The sequence below is a fragment of the Calidris pugnax genome, unplaced genomic scaffold, assembly GCF_001431845.1.
Source record: "Calidris pugnax isolate Ruff unplaced genomic scaffold, ASM143184v1 scaffold220, whole genome shotgun sequence".
NCBI classification, from domain to species: Eukaryota; Metazoa; Chordata; class Aves; order Charadriiformes; family Scolopacidae; genus Calidris; species Calidris pugnax.
Genome location: NW_015090963.1, coordinates 1,257,364 through 1,278,871, shown reverse-complemented (window position 1 = coordinate 1,278,871; position 21,508 = coordinate 1,257,364). Strand labels below are relative to the sequence as shown.

General features: G+C 47.2%; 1 protein-coding gene across 1 annotated transcript; it reads left to right on the top strand.

Annotated features, from left to right (window-relative positions):
• Positions 1–123: 123 nt before the first annotated feature.
• VCP (valosin containing protein) lies at positions 124–21,508 on the top strand. The gene is made up of 17 exons (XM_014952512.1): positions 124–292; positions 5,092–5,203; positions 5,575–5,747; positions 7,955–8,097; positions 9,069–9,199; positions 10,944–11,075; positions 11,475–11,577; positions 13,365–13,498; positions 13,749–13,884; positions 14,902–15,014; positions 15,674–15,838; positions 15,968–16,090; positions 17,166–17,378; positions 19,006–19,314; positions 20,190–20,345; positions 20,583–20,737; positions 21,077–21,508. The coding sequence occupies exons 1-17, from the start codon at positions 276–278 to the stop codon at positions 21,180–21,182; spliced, it is 2,421 nt and encodes an 806-aa protein (XP_014807998.1). The 5' UTR covers positions 124–275; the 3' UTR covers positions 21,183–21,508.

Sequence of the window (21,508 nt, the reverse complement as noted above, 5' to 3'; positions counted from 1 at the left end):
CCCCTGCCCTCGTCTCCTCCGTTTCCGCCCCTCCAATTGGCCGAGACGCTCACCGGGCGGATTTTCCCATTGGTCAGCGCACGCTGTTGCTAGGCAGGTGAGGCGGCGCGGGGCGGAGCTTCCCCCTTGCGATGAGTCGGCTGTGAGGTTCAGTCAGCGCGAAGCGCCCCGAGCTGCTGCCGCCGCTGTCCGACCGAGACCCGCCGACCGCCGTCGCCGCCCGCCCTGAGGAGCCACCGCCGCCCGCCTCCCCTCGCCCCTTCCCCCCCAGCGCCATGGCCTCGGGATCCGAGTAAGTGCGGGCCCCCCCGCCGGCAGGCCGCGGCCTAGGCCCCGCCGTGGCGGCGGTTGGGCCCGGCCCGGCCTAGCCCGCCTCACCTCGCCTCAGCGCGGCGCGGCGGCGGGCCCGATCCGTCCCACCGTCCCGCTGTGTCACGGAGGGCCTGAGGAGGCGGAGGCGGTGCCGGGAAAGGGGATCGGCCGCTCCCCGCCGCCCCCGAGCCGGGCCTCCCCGGTTGCGGCCCGGGACCGCCTGCCTGCCGTGCCCCGGCGCGGCCCGGACCCTCTCGCCTGGGTTAGGCCTCAGCTAGGGAAGGCTTTGTCTTCCAGGCCCCGGAATGGCTGGCGGGGCACCGAGAGAGTGAGAGGGCTGTCCCGACCCCCTCCCGGCGGCGGCCCTCGGGCCGGGGCTAGTAAGTGACTTGGCATTAGCAGAGGCAGACATGTTGTGCCGGGGCTGGCCTCCGTGGCAGCTGAGGCAATCGGCTATATTTTCGTCTCCGGTGTCTTGCCTCACTCCGTTTTGAGTTCCAGGCTGAGGATCATCTTTCATGCTCCTCAAAAATGAGTAATAGTGGTCTCTCGGCTCCCAGCCCGAAGAGGCAAGCCGCTTCGTTGCCCTTTGAGAAGAGTTAAAGTAGAACCTAAAGAAAAATTTCCCAAACCTAAGAACACTTGAAGTAACTTTCTTGGCCTTGCCAGGGGCACTTTTGGTCTCTTGAGCATCTGTTGTTTATGTTCACCTTTTCTTTTGCGAATCCTGAAGTTCAGATCTCAGTCCTACTGAGTCACTTCCAGCAAGGTGTGCCAAGAATTCAGTGTCCGGGGTAGAGCTTGGGGTGGAAGTGACAGTCTCAAAGGCGTATTTTGCTGAGATGAACAGTGTCTTTAGAAAGAAACTTCTACTTTAGCCGAGTTAGTTTCACCACAAAAGAATCAAAAAAAGTTACTTTGCCACTGGAAAGGAGTTACTTTTTAGTTGCCATTTTTGGGTCAGGGCTGTTGGCAGCCATCTTGCTGAACTGTGCTTTAGCATAGCGAGTAGGATTGCAAGAGCTAAGAGAGTGCAGTTTCTGAAGGGAATCTCGCTTTCGTGTGCCTGCCTGTCTGAAACACTGTTTGAGAACTTGGCATCTCGAGCACAGGTATGAAGTCACCACTTCAATGCCATGTCCTGTTCCGGAAAGTGGCTGAAATCATCAAATACCTCACTCGTTTCCTTCAGTTGATAAAATGTTTCTTGGATATTTAGTTGGTTTTTTTTAATACCTACCCGTTCAGTCTGTAATGTGGATGTTCATGGTGGTAAGAAACTGCTGCTAACAGGTTTTGTCTTGGAAACGAGTTCACGAGGATATTGATGAAAAAGGCACAGCAGCATACGGAAGGCATGACTGTTTTCACTTTCATTACTGCAGCTGGAAGTCAGTGCAGTTTGAGTCAGTGCCTTCTCACTATAATTTTAGCATAGACTTGCAGGAAGAACTTCGTTCCCTAGTTTCAGTGGAGCTTTGAGGGTTAGCAGTCATTTTCAGAAGAATCGCTAATTGGTAATTACTTTCTGCTCTTGCTACCATCCACAATAATGCATAGCCTCTGGGCGTTATCGTGTGCTGAATGAGGGGAGCTCTGACACAGAGAAAAATGAAGTAAGTGATAAAAAGTACCCCCCCCAACTCCTTCCCTATGTCAAATGGGGCTGTTGGATTGCTTTACTGAGAGAGAAAAGGCGGCTGAGAATGGGGGCTGGGGACTCATTTATTTTTGGTAATTAGGGCTAGTACATATTTACTTCAATTTTATTGATGTCTTGTGCTTTATAAGCAAGCTTGGCCATTAGCTGTACTGGGGATTATGTCCTCACTTCTGGCCTCTGTCTAAGGGCAGGCTTGATGCAGGCTTTGAATTACCTTTTAATTCCCAAACAGATCTAAAGCTACGTTTTGTGTTCAGTTTATCTCTTTTGTTGAGTCAGTGAAAGAAAGGAGCGAGAGGGGAAGTGTGTGAGGGAGCTGACAAAAGGGGTGAGTAGGGGATATGATCTAGAGGATTTGCACCAGGCTCTCTCTGATGGGAAAGTCATTGAGGAGCTTTAAAAATTACCTAGGTTAGCTGTCTGTCCTGCCCTTTGCCAAAGTTTACCAGCACACATAGGGAAGTTGGCAGGAGAGAGCCCCAACCCATGCCTTAGGCTTTCCTGCTTGCTGTTTTCCATTCAGGCTCTCCTTCCCTGATGCCCAGATGTTGGGGATAGTCTGAGCATGGTTGAGGTGCACAGACATATTTTGCTCTATCATCTTGGTTGCAGCATGAGGAACCCCCAATGAAGGAAAATGTTGAAGATAACAAATATTCTAAATTGCTACTGGAAGATGGGTAGCATTTGGCTCTCTAAGTCCTTACCCCGTCTGTAGGGGAAATAACATCACTTTCCTCAGTAGCTGACATGTAATTTCATAACACTTTTGTTTCTTTATCTGCAGAACTGTCAGGGCAGATAACTGAAGCTGATTCTGTGCATTTAGATGTTTCCATGCTGTTTCTTGGAGACTTTTATGCCATTTTTAATGCCTCCAAGCTTTTCGATTTCTTTAAGTGCAGTAATGTACTGACAGCATTGATCCAGCCCTCCCTTCTGACCTAAGAAACTATAGATTCAGTTCTTTTGTACTAAAACTTTTTTCTCACATTCAGCAAAACCGAGTGGACTTTTTGCTGTGCTCTTCAGTGCTGCAGTGTGTCAGGAGCTATATGAACTTACTTTCCAGATTTATACAACTTTTGGTTTATTGACAGTTTTGGTCCAAAAGCTTCCACTTGCTTCCCAGTTCCCCTTCCATTTATTTTTATCTTGTCTCCCAGACTGTTTTAGGCTGCAGGGCAATTCCAAGGGACAGCCGCACAGTTTCAGTGACAGTTGATGTAGCCAAAGTCTGGCAGCACTTTTTTTATCAAAAGGCCTTTGGATCCACATCTCGTATGCAGAGGGATGTGAGTTACATTCACATTTTGAACAGGCTAAATAGGAGCATTGTTTCTTTCTGGTGTCCCTTAGCTTAAATTTTAAAATCTACCTGCTAAATTAATCTCCAGTGTCCAGGCAAAGTCCTTATATATAGGTTGTTGATTTTATCCACTGTTTTAACTACAAGATCCTGTCTGGCCTGGTTCAGTTTCCTTATTGCTCTCTCAGTTTTCCTGGAAATCCCAGATCTTTTAGGACTCTACCAACACCACATTTTAGGTTGAAGATGGAGTTCGTGAGCTCCTTCCTGCATGTATCCAGCAGACTTTCTTGTGTCTTTTTGGCTTCACAGAATGGATCTGTAACATCTCACATTAAAAGAGATGGATGTTGATTTCTTACCTCTTGCACTCTTTAATGAAGAGTGGAAAAACACGAGTTTCCCGGTGCTGGCAGCCCAGGAAAGACATGTTTTACAACTTCTTCTTTTGTTCACTTAAAATAATGTTGTGTCTCATTTCCAACATGTTTCCTGTGCTACCAGGGCTTATGTGAAGCTTGAAAACCTCTTGGAAACAATCTGTCTGCCCTCATAGGGTTGCTTGGTATTGTTCCCTCTTTTAAATGTTGGAGAAAGAAGCCAACACCACATAGTCTGACTTGGAAAAGCCTCAGTTTTGAGGGCTGGGGGGACCAGGGGTAACATCACACTGTAGGCATGTGAGTCCTCTCTGATGTACTTTTAAAAACGCAGCAAGCATGCTGAGTGACACTCTGCTGCCACAGACTGCGTTTGTGCTGTGTAGCTGCTTGCTCTGCCGCTTCCACGCAAGTGGTTTCTTCTGGTTATTTTGTCCCTGAAAGAGCAAAACGGAGCCAAAGTGCATGGCCAACACCTCTGCGCACAAAGCTCCCAACTCTTTGCCGGTGCTTGCTGCTTGCTCAGGACAAAGGAAGACTTTCCTTTCTTTGTCAGAATCAAAACAACTCGTGCAAAGTTTTCTGTTCCGACCTTAGTCTCAGGCACATCTGGAATACTTGGAGAAAGTAATCAGGCACCCACCAAGGGGAGTTACAACAGTCTGCTGCTGTTGTGGCAGCTTCCAAGAGGTCCCCGGGAATCAGTTGGTTCAAATTCATATTTCTTTCACAGAGTGAATTATTTACTGTGAATTAGATTTTGAAGGAAATTACTTAATCTGCCTTTCTTCCATTTCTTTGCTGTTTGATGCTCCATTTTGTCAAGTCAAGCAAATTGTCTGTCGTAATTGTTGTGGGGTAGTGGGCTAGAGCTGCAGTGACTCCTGTGAAAGGTGCTTATATCCTAAAAAGAAAACCCCGTTTTTCATGAGCACTTGAATATTTCTACTGGCTTGCTAGGTTTAACTAATAGGCCTCGACAGGCTAAACTCTTACAACTCTTCCTGTCAGGGGAGCTGCAGCATTGTCCTTTAATTCCCCTATTTATCTGGGATTTGACACCAAATAGACTTGAACTTTTGTTTCGATGGCAGTGGTTACATGTGATTTCAGATGAGTCTGACTAATTCTTTTAGGAAAAACATCTTACAGTCAGCAACATCTCACAGACCACTTCTTTTCATAGATAGCTTTGCAGCTATTTCCATTTGAGGCTAGTAAAGTAGTTATATTTACTGGCAGAAAACATTGTACTTTGAACTGCTGCAGCTGGTGCCTAGGAAAAGTGTTCTTTCTCTTACGCACAAGTATGGTTTCTAAAAGACAAGACAACAATGAAACCTGTAGAAAATGGAGATGAAAACGGGGGTGGCTGGAAAGTGGGGCGCAGGATCACTCAGCCTCATAACTTCTGTTTTCTTTGCCAGTTCTAAAGCGGATGACTTATCAACTGCTATTCTGAAGCAGAAGAACAGGCCCAATCGGTTAATTGTTGATGAAGCCATCAATGAAGACAACAGTGTTGTGTCACTGTCCCAGGTGCGTCATGTATAAAAGTAGAGCATTTAACCTGGTAATTAGTGAGCTGTTGCCGCGTATTAACTTGAAATGTAACTTTGCAAGGTGAGTCTAAGTATTTGTTAGCTGTTAGGAGTCAGGATGGGTTGTCTTGTTTCCTAACACTCTTCCATGACAAAATGTGTTTTGATTCTCAGTTTGTAGGATTCACTTGAACTTGTGCATTTAGCCTGGCTTCCGGATTAGCTCTTGACCAGTGTAGTGGGAGCCTCTGTCCTTATGGATTTAGTACATCGCTTCCGAGTTGTAATTCTCCAAAGTCGAGTAACTCCTTTAAATGCTCAGATTCTTTTTTTGTCAAAAGCTTGTTCTAATGCTGTTACTGTTTACAGGCAAAAATGGACGAGTTGCAGCTGTTCAGAGGAGACACTGTTCTGCTAAAAGGGAAGAAGAGGAGAGAAGCAGTCTGCATTGTTCTGTCAGATGATACCTGCTCAGATGAGAAGATTCGCATGAATAGGGTTGTTCGCAACAACCTGAGAGTGCGCCTGGGTGATGTGATCAGGTGAGGACTCGTTTGCTAACTGTTGCGTGTCCCTGAGTTGCCTAAATAATTTGTGTGCTGGCGCTGAGTTGAGTGAGTCAGTAGCAGAGAGGCAGGATCTGCAGGAGGAATGCTTACGTCTTCTGGAGCAGATCACAGAAATGTGTTGAAGTCTTTGTCTTATATCGGGGATCTTTGCTTACTTTTGCATGTGTTTCTGGCTGTATACGTATTCAGGTTAATACTAAAAAATTATGCTAAAGATCCTTGGAGTCTCTTTTGCAAGCCCAGGTCTTGCTATTAAATTGAGTACTTCAGTTATCCCACTGTTGTCACAATCACCTTCCCAAATTTACATTGTCAGATGAACTTGCAAATTTTTCTTATCCTGCATGTTCAGAGAAAATTGGAGCCTGGTTTCTCACACTAGACTTCCTTGGGTGATATCTGGAGAAGTCTTGAAATGAAAAATGTGTTTTGTACAAACTTGGTAGAGGAGAAAAATGAGGCCGTTCCACCTATACCTCTACCACTAGAAAATGCAAGTGGTGTTTAAACACTGCTGTTGTTGGAACAGAGCAGTGCTTTGAGTCTGTAAATTTAAATAAAGGTAAATCCTGACTTTAACCTGATGTGGGGTTACTGCCGAGTCATTTCTAGTGTGACAGTTCAGTCTGTGCTCTCCCCTTCTCTGCTGGGGCTGTGTCCGTAGTGGTTCTCAGCCTTCCAGATGTGTTACCAATTGTCATAGCTTTGTTGCATGGGTCAGAGAATCTTCACACCTCTTGCCCTCGGAAGTTTTCTTGCTGATGTTTAGCTGCTTTTTGGGTTGCTTTCTGTGGCCTGGTTTCTGCCAAAATGCAGATTCATGCACTACTCCCTTCCTGCTTGTGGTCTGTCAACTGTTCTTCTGGGGCAGTCTGTCTTTTTGTTTGCCTTTCTGCTGTGTCTGCTCTGTAAAGCGTGTGGTAGAAGAATCTGTTAAGAGTCTTGAGCAAAGTCACGTATGAAGTGTCACATGCTCAGCTGCAGTCCCACATTGTCTTTTCTTTGCTGGCAAAGCCAGGCTGAACTTTCTGCTGCAGCTTGATACTTTTGAGCTATTGCCACAGTAGACTGTAAAATAATAGCTGAAGTGTTTACTTAAAAAAGGGGGAAAGAGCCTTCAGACTTAAACGCCAGCCTCCACAAAGTGGGACTGACAGACACCTGGCTGTAAGCTGGTGTGTGAGCCGATGCAGGCAGGACACAGGAACAACCACAAAACCATGGATTAAGGGCAAAGAACAAATTCAATCTCAATGCCTCACAGATTGGGGAACCTCTGAAGCAGCACCCAGGCAGAAGCAGGCAAGCAGGGGATGCAGGCACCGCGGAGCAAGAGTCCTTAATAGCACGAGAGTCCTTGTTAGCAAGGGAGTGAGGGAGCAAGAGAGCCTCCACCTGCTGTTTGGGCCTGTAATTTCGAGGATTCAGGCAGGCAGTTTTCTGCTGTGCTTTGATCTTTTCAACAGCAGGGCAGGAATCCCAGGCGTGTTTTTGATAAGGTGCCCCTGAGTTCATCCCAGGACTATGTTGTCTAAGTGCAGGTGTTCTACTTGTTGAGCACACAAAACTCAGCAACAATTAGTGTGATAGATGTGTTTTCCAGCACCCCACATGAGACTCAGTTGAGCCTATTTACAGTCCTCCTCACCAATCTTCCGTTACTTTCCCACAGCTGGTTAACCTGGCTGGTGTTGTGAGAGCCTTTGCTCAGAATCAGGATTATCAGCAATGAGGGCTCTTTGTAGTATGTTATGAGAGAGTGAGGAAGGAACAAAGAGGTTCCCCCAGCTCCTTTTCCCTTGCAGTTGGTTCAGCAGTAGCTCCTTGTCGAACCAAAAGCTAGCTCATGACTCTCACAGGTCTTCAGTAACTTGTGAATACGCTTCAGGAGTGTTGAGGGGGGCTGCAGAAGAGCAGGGGGTAGGAAGAAAGTATGAAACTCCCCAGCAGTCTTGGACAGGGCTGAGAGGAGTGAAGAAAAGTGTATGTTGCAAAGACTGTCCCTTGATGGGCGTGATTTTTGCCTTGTCAGTATTGAAATGTTCTTACGCAGATGAGAAGTCTCACCAGGGCTTTGGAGGGTCCTTCCTGGCATTTGTGCTGGCCTGGGAAGGGGCATCACTGCCTTTTCCATGCAAGTCCAGAGAGTTGTGGCTAACTGGAGTTTTCTTCTGTTGCAGCATCCAGCCTTGCCCGGATGTGAAATATGGCAAACGTATCCATGTGCTGCCAATTGATGACACGGTAGAAGGGATCACGGGGAATCTGTTTGAGGTCTATCTCAAGCCATACTTCCTGGAAGCATACAGACCCATCAGGAAAGGTAATAGTGCCTGTTATTGAAGTCCTGATGGCAGCCAGTGTGAGCTACTCCTGGGACTGAAAAAAGAGAATTTCTAGGAGCTTGCACAGATTTCCACGAAGCATTGGACTGACATCTGTAGAGTGAGGTTTTGCTGGTGCTGATTGAATTTTTTCCTGATCTTCAGAAGAAAGGATGATTGCTGCTGCTGGCTGGTGCAGCAGCTTGGTAGTTCTCCTGCGTGTTTTTGCTACATGAGATAGGAGAGCATCAGAAAAGGCTTAGGTAGAACACAGGAGAAAATCTCATTAAACTAAGTTACTACCACGTAATGGGATTTGGTAGTTGCCCATGTATTAATCAATTGGTTGGATATACCAGCTGGCACCCTGACTAAATTCACTTCTTCAAAGTAATTTGATTAATAATTGGGAGAGTGCTTAGAAAACTAAATACACTTTCAGACTTGTGCTAGTAGCACTTATGCTGGAACAAATAGGTCCTAATACAGTACAAACACAGGTTGAAGTTATTCAGCTTCTGTAGCCCAGTTTAGCCAGGAATCCTAGTGCAGTATTAAATACTATTCTGCTTCTGGAGACAGCCAGCTATAACTAGTAACAACTAGTTATAATAACTTCAAAATGAATTTTTATGAAGTTCAGGCTTTTTGCCTGTTTTAGAAGTGTTAAATTGAAACTGAATGGAAAAGAAATGTGATTCCTTGCCTCTGTGTTTTGTATTTAAGCAGAGTATTATTTTCTATTGTTTGCTGTTTGTTACTGGATGAAATTTGAGAACTTAAACTGCTGTAGATCTAAACAGGGCCCGAGTAGTCACAGTACATTCAGCCTTGCAGTTTAAAAAGCAGGGCAATGTTAGAAATGCCAGCAGTGTGTGCCTGTGTAGCTCACTTCCTTGGTCCTCTGGGGCTGCTGGTGGTAGAAGGGTCAACATTTTGCAGCAGGCCACTAAAATACGTGCTTTTGCAGGTGACATCTTCTTGGTGCGTGGAGGGATGCGTGCAGTGGAGTTCAAAGTGGTGGAGACAGACCCAAGCCCGTACTGCATAGTGGCTCCAGACACGGTCATCCATTGTGAAGGAGAGCCCATCAAACGAGAGGTGAGTAGAATCCTGCCATGGGGTTCTCCTGCTGAATCCCCTCTGTCTGAAATCTGCTTCTGTGACAGTTCTTGAGAGCAGCAGTGTTTGCAGCTCACGTTCTGGCATTTTGTACATTGAATGTAATGGTTAGAAACTCCATTTTCAGGAAATGAGCTGCTGCTGAAGGTAGTCAGAGAAATGTGCTCCCAGTGTCCTTCCTCATATGCTGAGATAGCGCCAGTGCGTAGGTTTGCTGACGAATTGCTGTATTTTGGTAGCAGCTGGTTTTGCATCTGCTTCCAGATAACTCATGCTGGATTTAGATGCGTCTTTTAATTCCAAAGTTCCCTTGATCCATTGCAGGGAGAGCTTACAAAGTTGCTAAATTTCATGCCACCTGAAAAGAAAGCCATTAGTTCTTTTTCAATGAGAAATTTGAAACCTCAGAATGGTTGATTAAAAAAAAAAAATAAATAAATTCCCCAGTCCTTTAACGTATCTAGCCTTGATAGCCTTGAGCATCCCCATCTTGAGGCAGTCTGAGTGGCTTCCCTGTAAGGTCTTGGTCACTGTAGTATTAAGAAGTAGGAAGTCTCAGAGATGTGAGCTAAGGTGGTTGCATAAAGTGCTTGCAAATCCATATGAGTGCTGGTTTGTAGTTAGCTGCGTTCTGAAAAATTCCTCTCCATGTGACACTTGGGAGACTATGTCTGGGCACCAGAGGAGTCCAGTTTGGGTTCTTAGGACACAGTAGAGACAGATGGGGGGAAAGTTCAGCCAAAGCCACCAAAATGGTGGTCAGCTGGAGGTCAGAATGAATGAGGAGAGTCTGTGAGAGTGGGGTGGTGGAGGCTGAAGAAGGGAAGGCAAAAAGGACAGGCTTACTGGCAGCTGCCTGACAGGAAGGGGTTTGTAACCAGGCTCTTCTGAGAGCTGTGCCCTGGGACAGGACTGAGAGGCAGTGACCTAAGCTGGATCAAGGGAAATTCCCAGTAGATACTAGGATAAAGCTCTCCCCCAGCCCTGGAGTAGGGCCCAGAGGGCAGGCACCTCCAAACCTGGAGACCTTCAGTGCTTGATGGGGCCAGATCCTGAATGACCTGCTTGAGGTAGTTGTTCTTGTTTGTGGGGCTTGGACGTAGCCCCTCTGAGATTCCAAGCTGTGTTATTTTATTATTTTAGTGCGGCCTACTGTTGCAGATAACTAAGGCCAGCAGAGATCTGGGCAGCTAAATGAATGGATGCTGTAGAGCTCTACTGGAAGAGTTGACTGCAGTTGATCTTACCTGCCTGTCTGCATCTTAACGTTCTCTCTTAATTTGCGTCAATCCTAAAGACAACTCTATGTCTGAGAACTATGTGATAGCTAGAATATGTCAAGTAGTTAAGAGATATCACAGTTTAAGGACTAAGTATATTTTCTACTGAGCTTCGTTGTCTGATGCTATCTTTGTTAGCCACCAGAGGGTCACAGAGCTTGTTTTGCACTAAAGTCTGTAGAGAACTTGGCAGCAGAGGCTGCCATTCAAGAAAGTGGTCTTCAGTGAGGTCTAGGTACGTGCATGCAATTCCCTTTGTACATCTGGGAGAGCAGAGCTACGAAACAACAATAGGAGACACCAGGAAGACTTGAAAGTGAGAATCTCAAGACAGCAAAGAAATGGCTGTGAGCAAAAACCCGGATTCCTGGCTTCTGTAGACTGGGAGGGGTGGTTGAGCTATTGTTTTCGCTCACATGTTTAATATACTTCCTTCCGGATAGGATGAAGAGGAGTCACTGAACGAAGTGGGCTATGATGACATTGGTGGCTGCCGGAAGCAGCTGGCTCAAATCAAAGAGATGGTGGAACTTCCACTCCGACACCCTGCGCTCTTCAAGGCCATTGGGGTGAAGGTAGGTCCCCGTGTGGATGAGTGGGCTTGCCCTTGCAGACAGCTCTTGATCTCAGAGGTTTATCAGGCGTTGGGAGGGGCAATAAGTAATTTGTGGGGATTTCTTTAATGCTGGTGTTAGGAAAGCGATTCCTTACATGTTCTGGACACAGATTGTAGTATGGCAGCTTGTAAAGTGGAGTGATGCTTTGAATCAGCCCTGTCAGTTACTGGCAAGGTTTTTGTTTGTGTGCCATGCAAAGTAGTAAGGGTGTTGATAGCAATCCTGGGATGGCAGCTGTTACATGAGTTTGGATCGCAATGTCGGACTGGCTTTATGAAATGCTTACAATTTTGCTGTGAAGCTACTTAGGCATTCAGATACTAGCTCACCACCTAAATCCCTTGCCTTTGTGCTCAGCCTCCACGTGGGATCCTGCTGTACGGTCCTCCTGGCACTGGTAAAACACTGATTGCCCGAGCGGTGGCCAACGAAACAGGGGCTTTCTTCTTCCTGATCAACGGTAAGTTTTGTGGCTGCTTTGGCCCCAGATCTGCTGTGTGCTCATTCATCCATCGAATGGTGTTAACAGGACTTGTAGAGCCACGTTGTCTCCCTGACATCCTTCCTTACCTCTTTCAAGTGTGCCTCTGGGGACATTTCCAGACTGTTTGTATGGAAGCATCTGTAGTGGCACTTCCCTTAAGCTTGATTGTGTTGTAGCAGGGTGGTTGGAAGACAGCTCTGTGATGCAGGAACTTGGAGTCTGTCTGGGTCTTCATTTCTGTTGGTGAGGGCAGAGCTGGTAGTGAAGAGCTGAGATTTCTCAAAGTATATGGGTGCAGGACATTTGTTCTAGTTGCTGTCACCATGTTCCATTCATAAAAGCAGCTTGTCTGCTGTGGGTTTCTCTTTCCCCTTAAGGAAAGCGCAAGACCTGTTTTGTTTCACGTAACATTAATTGGGAGGAACTTTGCTGAAAGCTTTAATGAGTACCTTGGGACTTAGCTACAAGTGGCAGAACCTCCTGCTGATGACTGTCGCCTGTAGCAGCTGAGATGGTTACTAGTCTATGTCCAGTAAGGACCAAATTCTGAGTTTTCCTTGCTGCTTTTCTGTCCCATTTTACAGTCAGTGCTGGAATAACTAAACATTTGTACTGAATGAGTTCTTTTCTGCTGTTGATGTCAATCACATAGACCCATGAAGGCAATAGCAAAAGTGTGTAGTACAGGATAGCAGTGACCAGCAGCAGGGAAGGCTTTGTATCTCAAGATATCAGATGTAAATGGGCTGGTTTTAACCATATGTCGCCCTTGTCATATATATCCTAAGTGTGTGGAAGCTATTACTGCATGCTAATGAGCCAGCCGTTTCTTTAGACACTTGTATTGCATAATAAACATAACGTTGTCAGAATTTGTGGTGCATTCTCCGTCTGCTGGTCCCAAGCCTGGAGCTGCTGGCAGTGATGTAGACAGAGCTGGTATGAGCTGGTGAGTTACCTGTAATGAAACACTCTAGTACCAGTGGCTCTGCAGCTGGCGGGCTTCGGTCAGCTTTGCACTCCTGAGGGTCAGGTTTCTTTTCCTTGGATCTTTTAGAAGTGCACTCTTCATAACCACTCCCATCAGCATCATGGAAAAATCTGTGAAAACAGAATACATCTGTAATCCTGCACTAGTGTTCAGCAATTGTAGGAGATCTTAGGGGAATGCTGTCATTCCTTCTGGGATTGATGTGCTTACACATACTTATTTATTTTTTTTTTCATTCTTTTGAGAGGAGATGAGATTTGGTTTTGGGTTTTTTTTCGTTTTGGGTTTTTTTTTGTGTGTTTTTAAACTCATTTATAGGATCTTATAGAGGTAAATGTAAACCTGTGTAATGTAAGCTAAAGACAGCTTCAGTATCTTACAGCTTTTTCCTTCCCTACCCTGGTAATTCATCACATATAATTTGATTGCTTCTCTTGCAAGCTAGGACTGGCATTAACAGTGTGTTGAGGCACATTACAGAGAAGCTCACCAAGTGTGAAATAGGGTAAGGAAAGAGACAGCTAAAGGTAGCTCATTGAGTAGTGCTGCATTCTGTTAGCATAAACGAAAACCACACCAGAATAATGATAGAACCTAATTCCTCATGCTGTTCTCGCCTGTTCAGCTGCAAATTTAGTAAACTCAGTTGATAGTATTTGCTTTGGCTTGAGAGATAGATTCTCCCATGTGAACATTGTACTAAAAAAACTCAGCTGCATGCCTTGGGGCTAGCTCCCTCTCTTCTGGGTGCCACAGTGCTGCTGTTTTTCAGGTCCTGAGATCATGAGCAAGCTGGCTGGTGAGTCTGAGAGCAACCTGAGGAAAGCCTTTGAAGAAGCAGAGAAGAACGCTCCTGCCATCATCTTCATTGATGAGCTGGATGCCATTGCTCCTAAGAGAGAGAAGGTAAAGAAAGCCTGTAGAAGATAAGTCCGTCCTTTTTGGTAGCAGCTGCTGTGAATCTCTGCCTTTGACTACAGGGCAAAGCCATGTTTAACTTAATGCCTGGTTTCAGTTGGACGTGAGAAGAATCAGATATAGTTTGTGATGTTTCTTAACAGTTCCCAGCTGTCGTACCTGTCTGCTCTGGTGCAGTAGTAGCTCCTGTGCTGTGTCGTAGAGCTTTTGGTCTGATGGCTGCTTTCCCTCTCCACAGACACACGGGGAGGTGGAACGTCGCATAGTGTCTCAGCTGTTGACTCTGATGGACGGACTGAAGCAGAGAGCGCACGTGATCGTCATGGCAGCTACCAACAGACCCAACAGCATTGACCCAGCACTCAGGAGATTCGGTAACCACCACCCCGCTCTCCTTCTGTATCACATACTTTGTTACAGGATTGGAAGGATTGAGCAGAAATTAATACTAAACCTCTTCTGTGTGTTACATAAACTATTGACGTGTCTCCAGCTGCTTGTTTGAAATTCATTACTTGGCTTCCAGCCTTGGGTATCATTTTCTGTGCCCTATTAGGTTAGAACTTGTAGAAACAAAAAAATGCTTTGAAGTGGAAAAGTGTGCTAGCCTCTATTAGGTGAAGCTATTTCAGGACACAGTGAAGGAATAAATGCTTAAAGGGATATTCGTGCCTTCGGTGCAGAAGGCTCTTAATTGTCTGATTTCTCTTACTTTTACTGATGAGAATTCATTTCAGAGGTGCAGGTTTTTGAAACCTTGCAGTGCGGGTGAATGTCTGGTGTATGCCCAGCTCTGAAATAGGAAACTAGTCAAGTGTACAGGGGAGAATGGCCTCTTAAATGTGTAGCAAGGCATTTGAATGCACATCTCTGGCTAGGGGCAAGTGATAGGTGTATGTACGTTAGCTAATATTGCAGTAATACCTAGGTTTCCTGCCTCTCCAGATACTGAGGCAATTCATGTTTTTCACGACTTGGCTACTGCTCTGAAAGTTTAGAAAAAGTATATCTTTCAGTATTTGCAGACCCTTGTGATGAGTACATAAAGATAGAAATAAACAAAAATGTCGTGGTATGTTAGTTCAAGGCAGTGTATTTTCCTAAAAATGAGGCTCAGAAAAAGTTCCTAAACCAGCAATCGTCTTATGTTGTATAATCTTGAACTCCAGTTAATACAATAGTCTCACTTTCCCTGAGTGGCTTAGGCCTTTCCTCCTCTGATCTGACTCTGTTTCTGTGCTGGCAGATGCTGCAGAGAAACCCAAAGTTCTGGCAATTTCTGAAATTGTATGTGTTTGTGGCTTGTCATGGTGTTGTTCAGAGGAAGGCAGCAACTGCAGCTCCTCTGGTTCGCAGACTCAGCAGCTCATCCTGTGTTTTCTACTCCCCAGGTCGTTTTGACAGAGAGGTGGATATCGGTATCCCAGATGCCACCGGGCGCCTGGAGATCCTGCAGATCCACACGAAAAATATGAAACTGGCTGATGATGTGGATCTGGAACAGGTGAGTGATGTGCTATGAGGAAAGCTTGTCTCTGCAAACAGGCGTTCCTGGTGCTCTGTTCTGTAGTGGAAGAGTTCTTAAGGTTTGGTCGCATAGATGTAGTTGCTCATTTAGGACAGTGTGAAACTGGGTCAGTGAGTGATCTCTGAACTTTCTTCTGAGTAGTTTACCAGTGACCAAAAATCCTCACTAGTTAAGAAAGGCATGGCTAAGCGAAACAAATGTGTATCACTCCAGTCTGGAAGTGCCTTGCCGCTGTCCTTCTGGGTTTGCTTTCCATGGCATTCTCTTTAAAAGCAAAGCAAGCCTGGAGGAGCTCACACAGATCTGGTTGAGCATTGTGGGGACACTGGATACCACGTGTAACCTGGATGTTTCTCACAATCTCTGTCCCGAGTGAAGAACTGCAGTCCTTGGGGTTAGCATTGCGCACACCGTCAAAATTACTACTGCAGCTTTGATCTCAAGTAGGAGGTGGAACAGCAGTGTCTTTGCCTGTTAAATATGTGGTAGCACTTGTCTTGAATGCCCTGCAAGGCACTGATGTTCCTGTCATCCAGAGCTTTGTTGTGCTTCCCAGTGAGTGACCAGAGCGTGCATTGCCCTTGTGGAGCGCTTGCTTGTATCCCTGTGAGTCATAGTCAGTGCTCTGCTTTCAGGTGGCAAACGAGACCCATGGCCATGTTGGTGCTGACTTGGCTGCTCTTTGCTCAGAAGCTGCTCTTCAGGCTATCAGAAAGAAGATGGATCTCATAGACCTAGAAGATGAAACCATTGATGCTGAAGTGATGAACTCGCTGGCTGTGACCATGGATGACTTCAGGGTAATGCAGGAGTACCCCTCTTTCTTCTGGGTGCAAAGTCTAATTGCTTATCTGAAGCAAGTGTGTTAGAACTTGCTATTCTAACCTAATGTGTCAGAATTCATATAACACCCTTTTTTCCAACAATAGTGGGCTCTGAGCCAGAGCAACCCTTCTGCTCTTCGGGAGACTGTGGTGGAGGTGCCACAAGTTACCTGGGAAGATATTGGTGGTCTAGAAGATGTAAAGAGAGAACTCCAGGAGCTTGTACAGGTAAGGGATTCCAACAGATTTTTGCCTAGTCACCTTGAAATATTCTTATAATAATAAAATCCAGAAACAGTTTCAGATTCCCATTTGGGCTCTGAACAGAGTAAATGCAGAGATTTTTATGGTATTTGTTTGTAATGGAGTAAGAACACCATGCTGTTCCACCTTAGTGAACTTGGAGAGGAAGGTGCTGGGAAGCAGCATCAGGCTTTCCTCAGCTGAGTCTGCAGTGTCATCTTGGGTGGGTGTTGTGGTACTTGCAGAAACAGCAGCAGTTTTGCTGCTTTTACATGGAGGCCAGCAGTGGCACCACTGCTGAGAATCCTCTTATGTGTTGGCTTTATATACCATAAAGTGGATGAAGATTCTCAGAGCCTCTGAAGGGCTTCCATCAGCATTAGCACGGGGGCGGGTTAAAAGTAATTGTGAAGCCTTCTATGGAGGGAAAGTCTGGGACAAAAAGTCATGAATGGCCTCCAGAAACTCCTGGTGGCTGCATTAGGCTGGCTTGATTTTGATAATGTTCCTGCTTTCAGTTGGCACTGTAGAAACATCCTGTCTTGTGAATAAAAGAACCTAATTTTCAGTCTAATTTTCTGATGTTAAAATCACCGCCTATCTCTGACCTCGATGCTGAGGATAAATGCTCACATCAGACACTTTGCCTGTCTCTGGAGAGCACAGCAAATCGGTTAGATAATGAGCTGTTCCCTTTTGCTTCTGCAGGGCAGAGTGAAGTTGGGGTTAAGTGTGCTGGAAAACTACCTGAACTGGTGTTTAGTTCTTAGAGGTGAATAGGTTGTTTAAGGCAGCTTTCCAGTTTAGCTGTGGTGCATTTCAAAACAGTCTCCAGTGGCACCGTGTTGTCAGGATCTTGTGTTTAACCCACCAGAAATCTCAGGTACTGTGTTTCTGATAGGAGGAAAAACAAAACTGACCCTACCCATGGCAGAGGGGTTTGACAGATGATCTGTGAAGTTCCCTTGCCACCCAAACCGTTCTGTGATTCTAAGGCAAGAGCCTTTTCTGACTCATCATGAGAGGTTTTTGTTTGTTTGTTTGTGTTGTTCTCCTTCAGTATCCTGTGGAGCACCCAGACAAGTTCCTCAAATTTGGTATGACCCCATCAAAAGGGGTTCTCTTCTATGGGCCACCTGGTTGTGGTAAGACACTGCTGGCCAAAGCCATTGCCAATGAATGCCAGGCAAACTTCATTTCCATCAAGGGGCCAGAATTGCTCACCATGTGGTTTGGCGAGTCTGAAGCCAACGTGCGCGAGATCTTTGACAAGGTAAGAGTCTCTTCTACTGCCTGTGCTGTGTTTGTGCTGAGGTACCCCCAGAACTTTGTCCTCACTGCATCTTTCTTACTGGCCTGGTTCTTGTTGATGTCTTGCGTTTTCCCCTCTTGCACTGAGAGCAGGGACTGCTTTCCTGATGTAAGGAGATGTGTCCTCTTCGGCAACATAACGATTTAAACTGTTTTCTCTGGCTGCAATGTGCATCTGTTGATACAGGATGATAAATGCCCCAGGGCCTAAGCAGTGTGGCTCACATTAGGGCGGCACAGATATCCTCCACATCCCTGAAAGCTTTCCTTGACACCTCATTAACTGTCACCATCTACAGATTTTTAAAACATCCTGTGGGTTCTTGTCCTACAATATACATGGATTAGAAAGGAGCTCACTCCTACTGCCCAGTTTCCCTTTAGATAGTGTTGCCTCCTGTCCCAGAAGGTATCTGCATAGATTATGCTGGAAATCTTCACTCTTGTGGGCAGGGAACATGCCGATAGAACAAAGTTGGAAGGAGAGTGAGAGAGAAAAATTTAGGTTGGGAAGAAACCTCAGAGGCCATCTAGTCCAGCTGTTTGTCCAGAGAAGGGTAATAGCTTGGAGAAGAGAAGGCTCCGGGAAGACCTTATAGCAGCCTTCCAGTATCTGAAGGGAGCCTACAGGAGAGCTGGAGAGGGACTCTGTGTCAGGAAGTGTAGCGACAGGATGAGGGGTAATGGTTTTAAACTGAAAGAGGGGAGATTTAGATTAGACACCAGAAAAAAATTCTTTACTGTGAGGGTGGTGAGACACTAGAACAGGTTGCCCAGAGAAGCTGTGGATGCCCCATGCCTGGAGGTGTTCAAGGCCAGGCTGGATGGGGCTTTGAGCAACCTGGTCTGGTGGGAGGTGTCCCTGCCCATGGCGGGGGGGTTGGAACTCGATGATCTTTAAGGTCCCTTCCAACTCTAAGCATTCTGTATGATTCTGTGATTTGTTCAGGTTGCTCTGTGCCTTGTCTTCTGAACACGTGCTAAGGGTGGAGAATCCCTGGCCTCTCTGGGCCTGTGTGCTAGTGTGTGAGCTCTCTCACTGTGAAGAGTTTTTTTTTCCTTGTTTCTAACTGGAAGTTTCTTTGCAGCTGTCTGCCTGTCATCTGTCATCCTTTCACTGCACACCTCAAAGAAAGATCTGGCTCCATTTTCCTGTACTAGTTTTCCTGTAACTCCCCATTAGGTAGCTGAAGACAACAATTGATTTCCCCCTTCCATTGGATGTATTTCAACTCCTAATACTTGAGTGCCTAAATAACCAAGTGACATCCCCAGGTCCTGCAGGAAGACTTCTAGTCCAGGCAAATTGACTCCAGCTTTGTCTCCAGGCATGGGAGTTACCACCCTTCAGCCTGGTTCACAAGGCTCCCAACTCTGGGGAAAATCAGCTTGTTGTGGAGGAGAATTTAATTGAGGGTTTGTGTGGCAGGAGGCTGCTCCGGAGCAGCTCCTCCAAGATCTCTTTGCAGCAGCAGTGCTCTGGTCCTCCTCTTAGCTGATTAAAGGTAGGGGAGGCTTAGTGTGAAATCAATGTGCTCCTCATCACGTGGTATTAACATGGAGTAACTGTTCCCGTTTGCTTCTTGCAGGCCCGCCAAGCAGCCCCTTGCGTGCTCTTCTTTGATGAGCTGGACTCCATTGCAAAGGCTCGAGGTGGGAATATCGGCGACGGCGGTGGTGCCGCAGACCGTGTCATCAACCAGATCCTGACAGAGATGGACGGCATGTCCACCAAGAAGAACGTCTTCATCATCGGTGCCACCAACAGGCCAGACATCATCGACCCAGCCATCTTGCGCCCCGGCCGCCTGGATCAGCTCATCTACATCCCCCTGCCTGACGAGAAGTCCCGGGTTGCTATCCTCAAAGCCAACCTGAGGAAATCACCAGTTGCCAAGGTAGGACCTGCACCCTGACTGTGTGCTGCGTGTGCTCCTCACAAGCTGGGAACAGAACAGAGGGCTGGTGGCTGCACCGTGGGGTACGGAGCTGGGAAGCCTTCAGTCCCTGAAGGGTGGAAATGAAGAGGTAGGGGGAGGCCTGAGCTCGTAGGCTGGGTGTCACTGAAGCTGGGTGTGAGCACTGTGGGTCTTTGTCACGTCGTTGTCACGTTGTGGAGTCCTGCCCACGGTGTGGGAACAGGAAAGCCTGTTAAGGCAAGGTGGAAACGATTCTTGTACTCTGAAAGAAAAGTAAATGTAGAACACGGGGGTGGGAAAGGAAGATTGAAGAGGAAGCGCTGCAGCTAATTGTTGCAGAACCTTGTTCCAGGCAAGGGCTGCGTCCCTTGCTTAGGGAGCAGCAATAATGCAGCTGATAGTCAGAGAAAAGCAGATGTCCGGTGAGAGCTCGAGCCTTTTTGTGCCAAACTTAGCTTTTTAGGTACTGTTGGGAAGGAAAGCTTCAAAGGAGACTGCAGTACTGCCCCCTCAGTTGAGGAGGAGGAGGTTGGTTTTCTTGGTCTGGCTGTGCCCCATCTCCATTTCCAGTCAAACAGTTTCATTTGACTCCTAATTCTCAGGCGTGAGGGAATCCTAAATCCACAAGTGCAGAGGCATTTTCAGCTGCTTCACAACTTCTTGATACGTGGGGAGCGTGGTCTGCCTTCCTGTGGGGTTAAATTTTCCCAGAAACAAGAACTTTAACAGCAGATCCTTCCAAAACTGGGCAAAGTCGCGGCAGCACCTTGGTACCATGGGGTCTGAAGACACCTCTGCGTCACCTGGGGCTGTAAGGTGTTAAGGAGAGGCCTCTTGTCTTCTTCTTCCACTAGGATGTTGACCTGGATTTCCTAGCCAAGATGACCAATGGCTTCTCGGGGGCTGACCTGACAGAAATTTGCCAGCGTGCCTGCAAGCTGGCCATCCGTGAGTCCATCGAGAGCGAGATCAGGCGAGAGCGTGAGAGGCAAACCAACCCTTCCGCCATGGTGAGTGGGGCACCTGGTCCTCTCCCCCCTGGGGTAGTTGAGGTGTCATGTGTTCCTCTCCATAATCCTCGGGTGGGGACGAGTGGCCCTGACCCACCGTCTTGCCCCAGCATCCATCTCCAGCCCCTGCCTTGGCGGGTGCTGGAGCATCCTGGCCTGGAGGGGAAGGCTGTGGGTGGCCATTGGGCTACAGAACTCTGTGATGGAGCTCACCCAGGTCCTCTGTCCCCGCTGCAGGAAGTGGAGGAGGATGACCCGGTTCCTGAGATCCGCCGTGACCACTTTGAGGAGGCCATGCGCTTCGCTCGCCGCTCGGTCAGTGACAACGACATCAGGAAATACGAGATGTTTGCACAGACCCTACAGCAGAGCCGCGGCTTCGGCAGCTTCAGGTAAGGGTGGGGAGAGCCATAGCAGGGCCACCTGCCCAGCTTTCTGCCAGATTCTGGGTGACAGACCCCTCTCCTGCTGCGCCTGTTCTCCCCAGCGCCTACAGCAGCTGGTAGACAGCGTGGTGGGTGTAGGCCATGCTGCAGGTCGGTTGTAGCCACTCCATTAGCCCTCCTGAAGCCCATCAGCCCTTTCTCCCCTGTAACACCAGCCTGACGGGCTTCAACCCCTTTCTCCTGCCTGTCCTATATATGGGTGGGATGTTGGTCTGGAGGGAGGAGGTGTCTCTGAGGCTTCTGAAGGTCATCTCTTCTCTCTTCTCCTGCACCCCTTGCACACAGGTTCCCCTCGGGCAACCAGGGCGGCGCCGGTCCCAGCCAAGGCACAGGAGGCGGCAGCGGGGGCAACGTGTACAGCGAAGACAACGACGACGATCTCTACGGTTAACTCGCTGCCCTGGGTGGACCGAACTCCACGTCAGGCCACGTTGTACAGGGAAGAAAAGAAAAAAAAAAAAAAAGAAAAGATAATCCAATTGTTCAATGGACTCTTCGGCTTCTTCATTCCTCGGTCAGACCAGTGTAGCTGCACGTCAGACTTTGTACAAGGGGATATTTTCTGCACACACCAGTCCAGAGGGGTGTCCGGTTGGGAGGCAGGCAGGGAGTTAACAAGGAGGGGAACCGACTTAATTTCTGAGAAATTTTCTGTTCTAGTTTATGTGGCAGAATCAGCAGCTTTAGCAAAGGGTACAACGCTAGCCTGTATAAAAA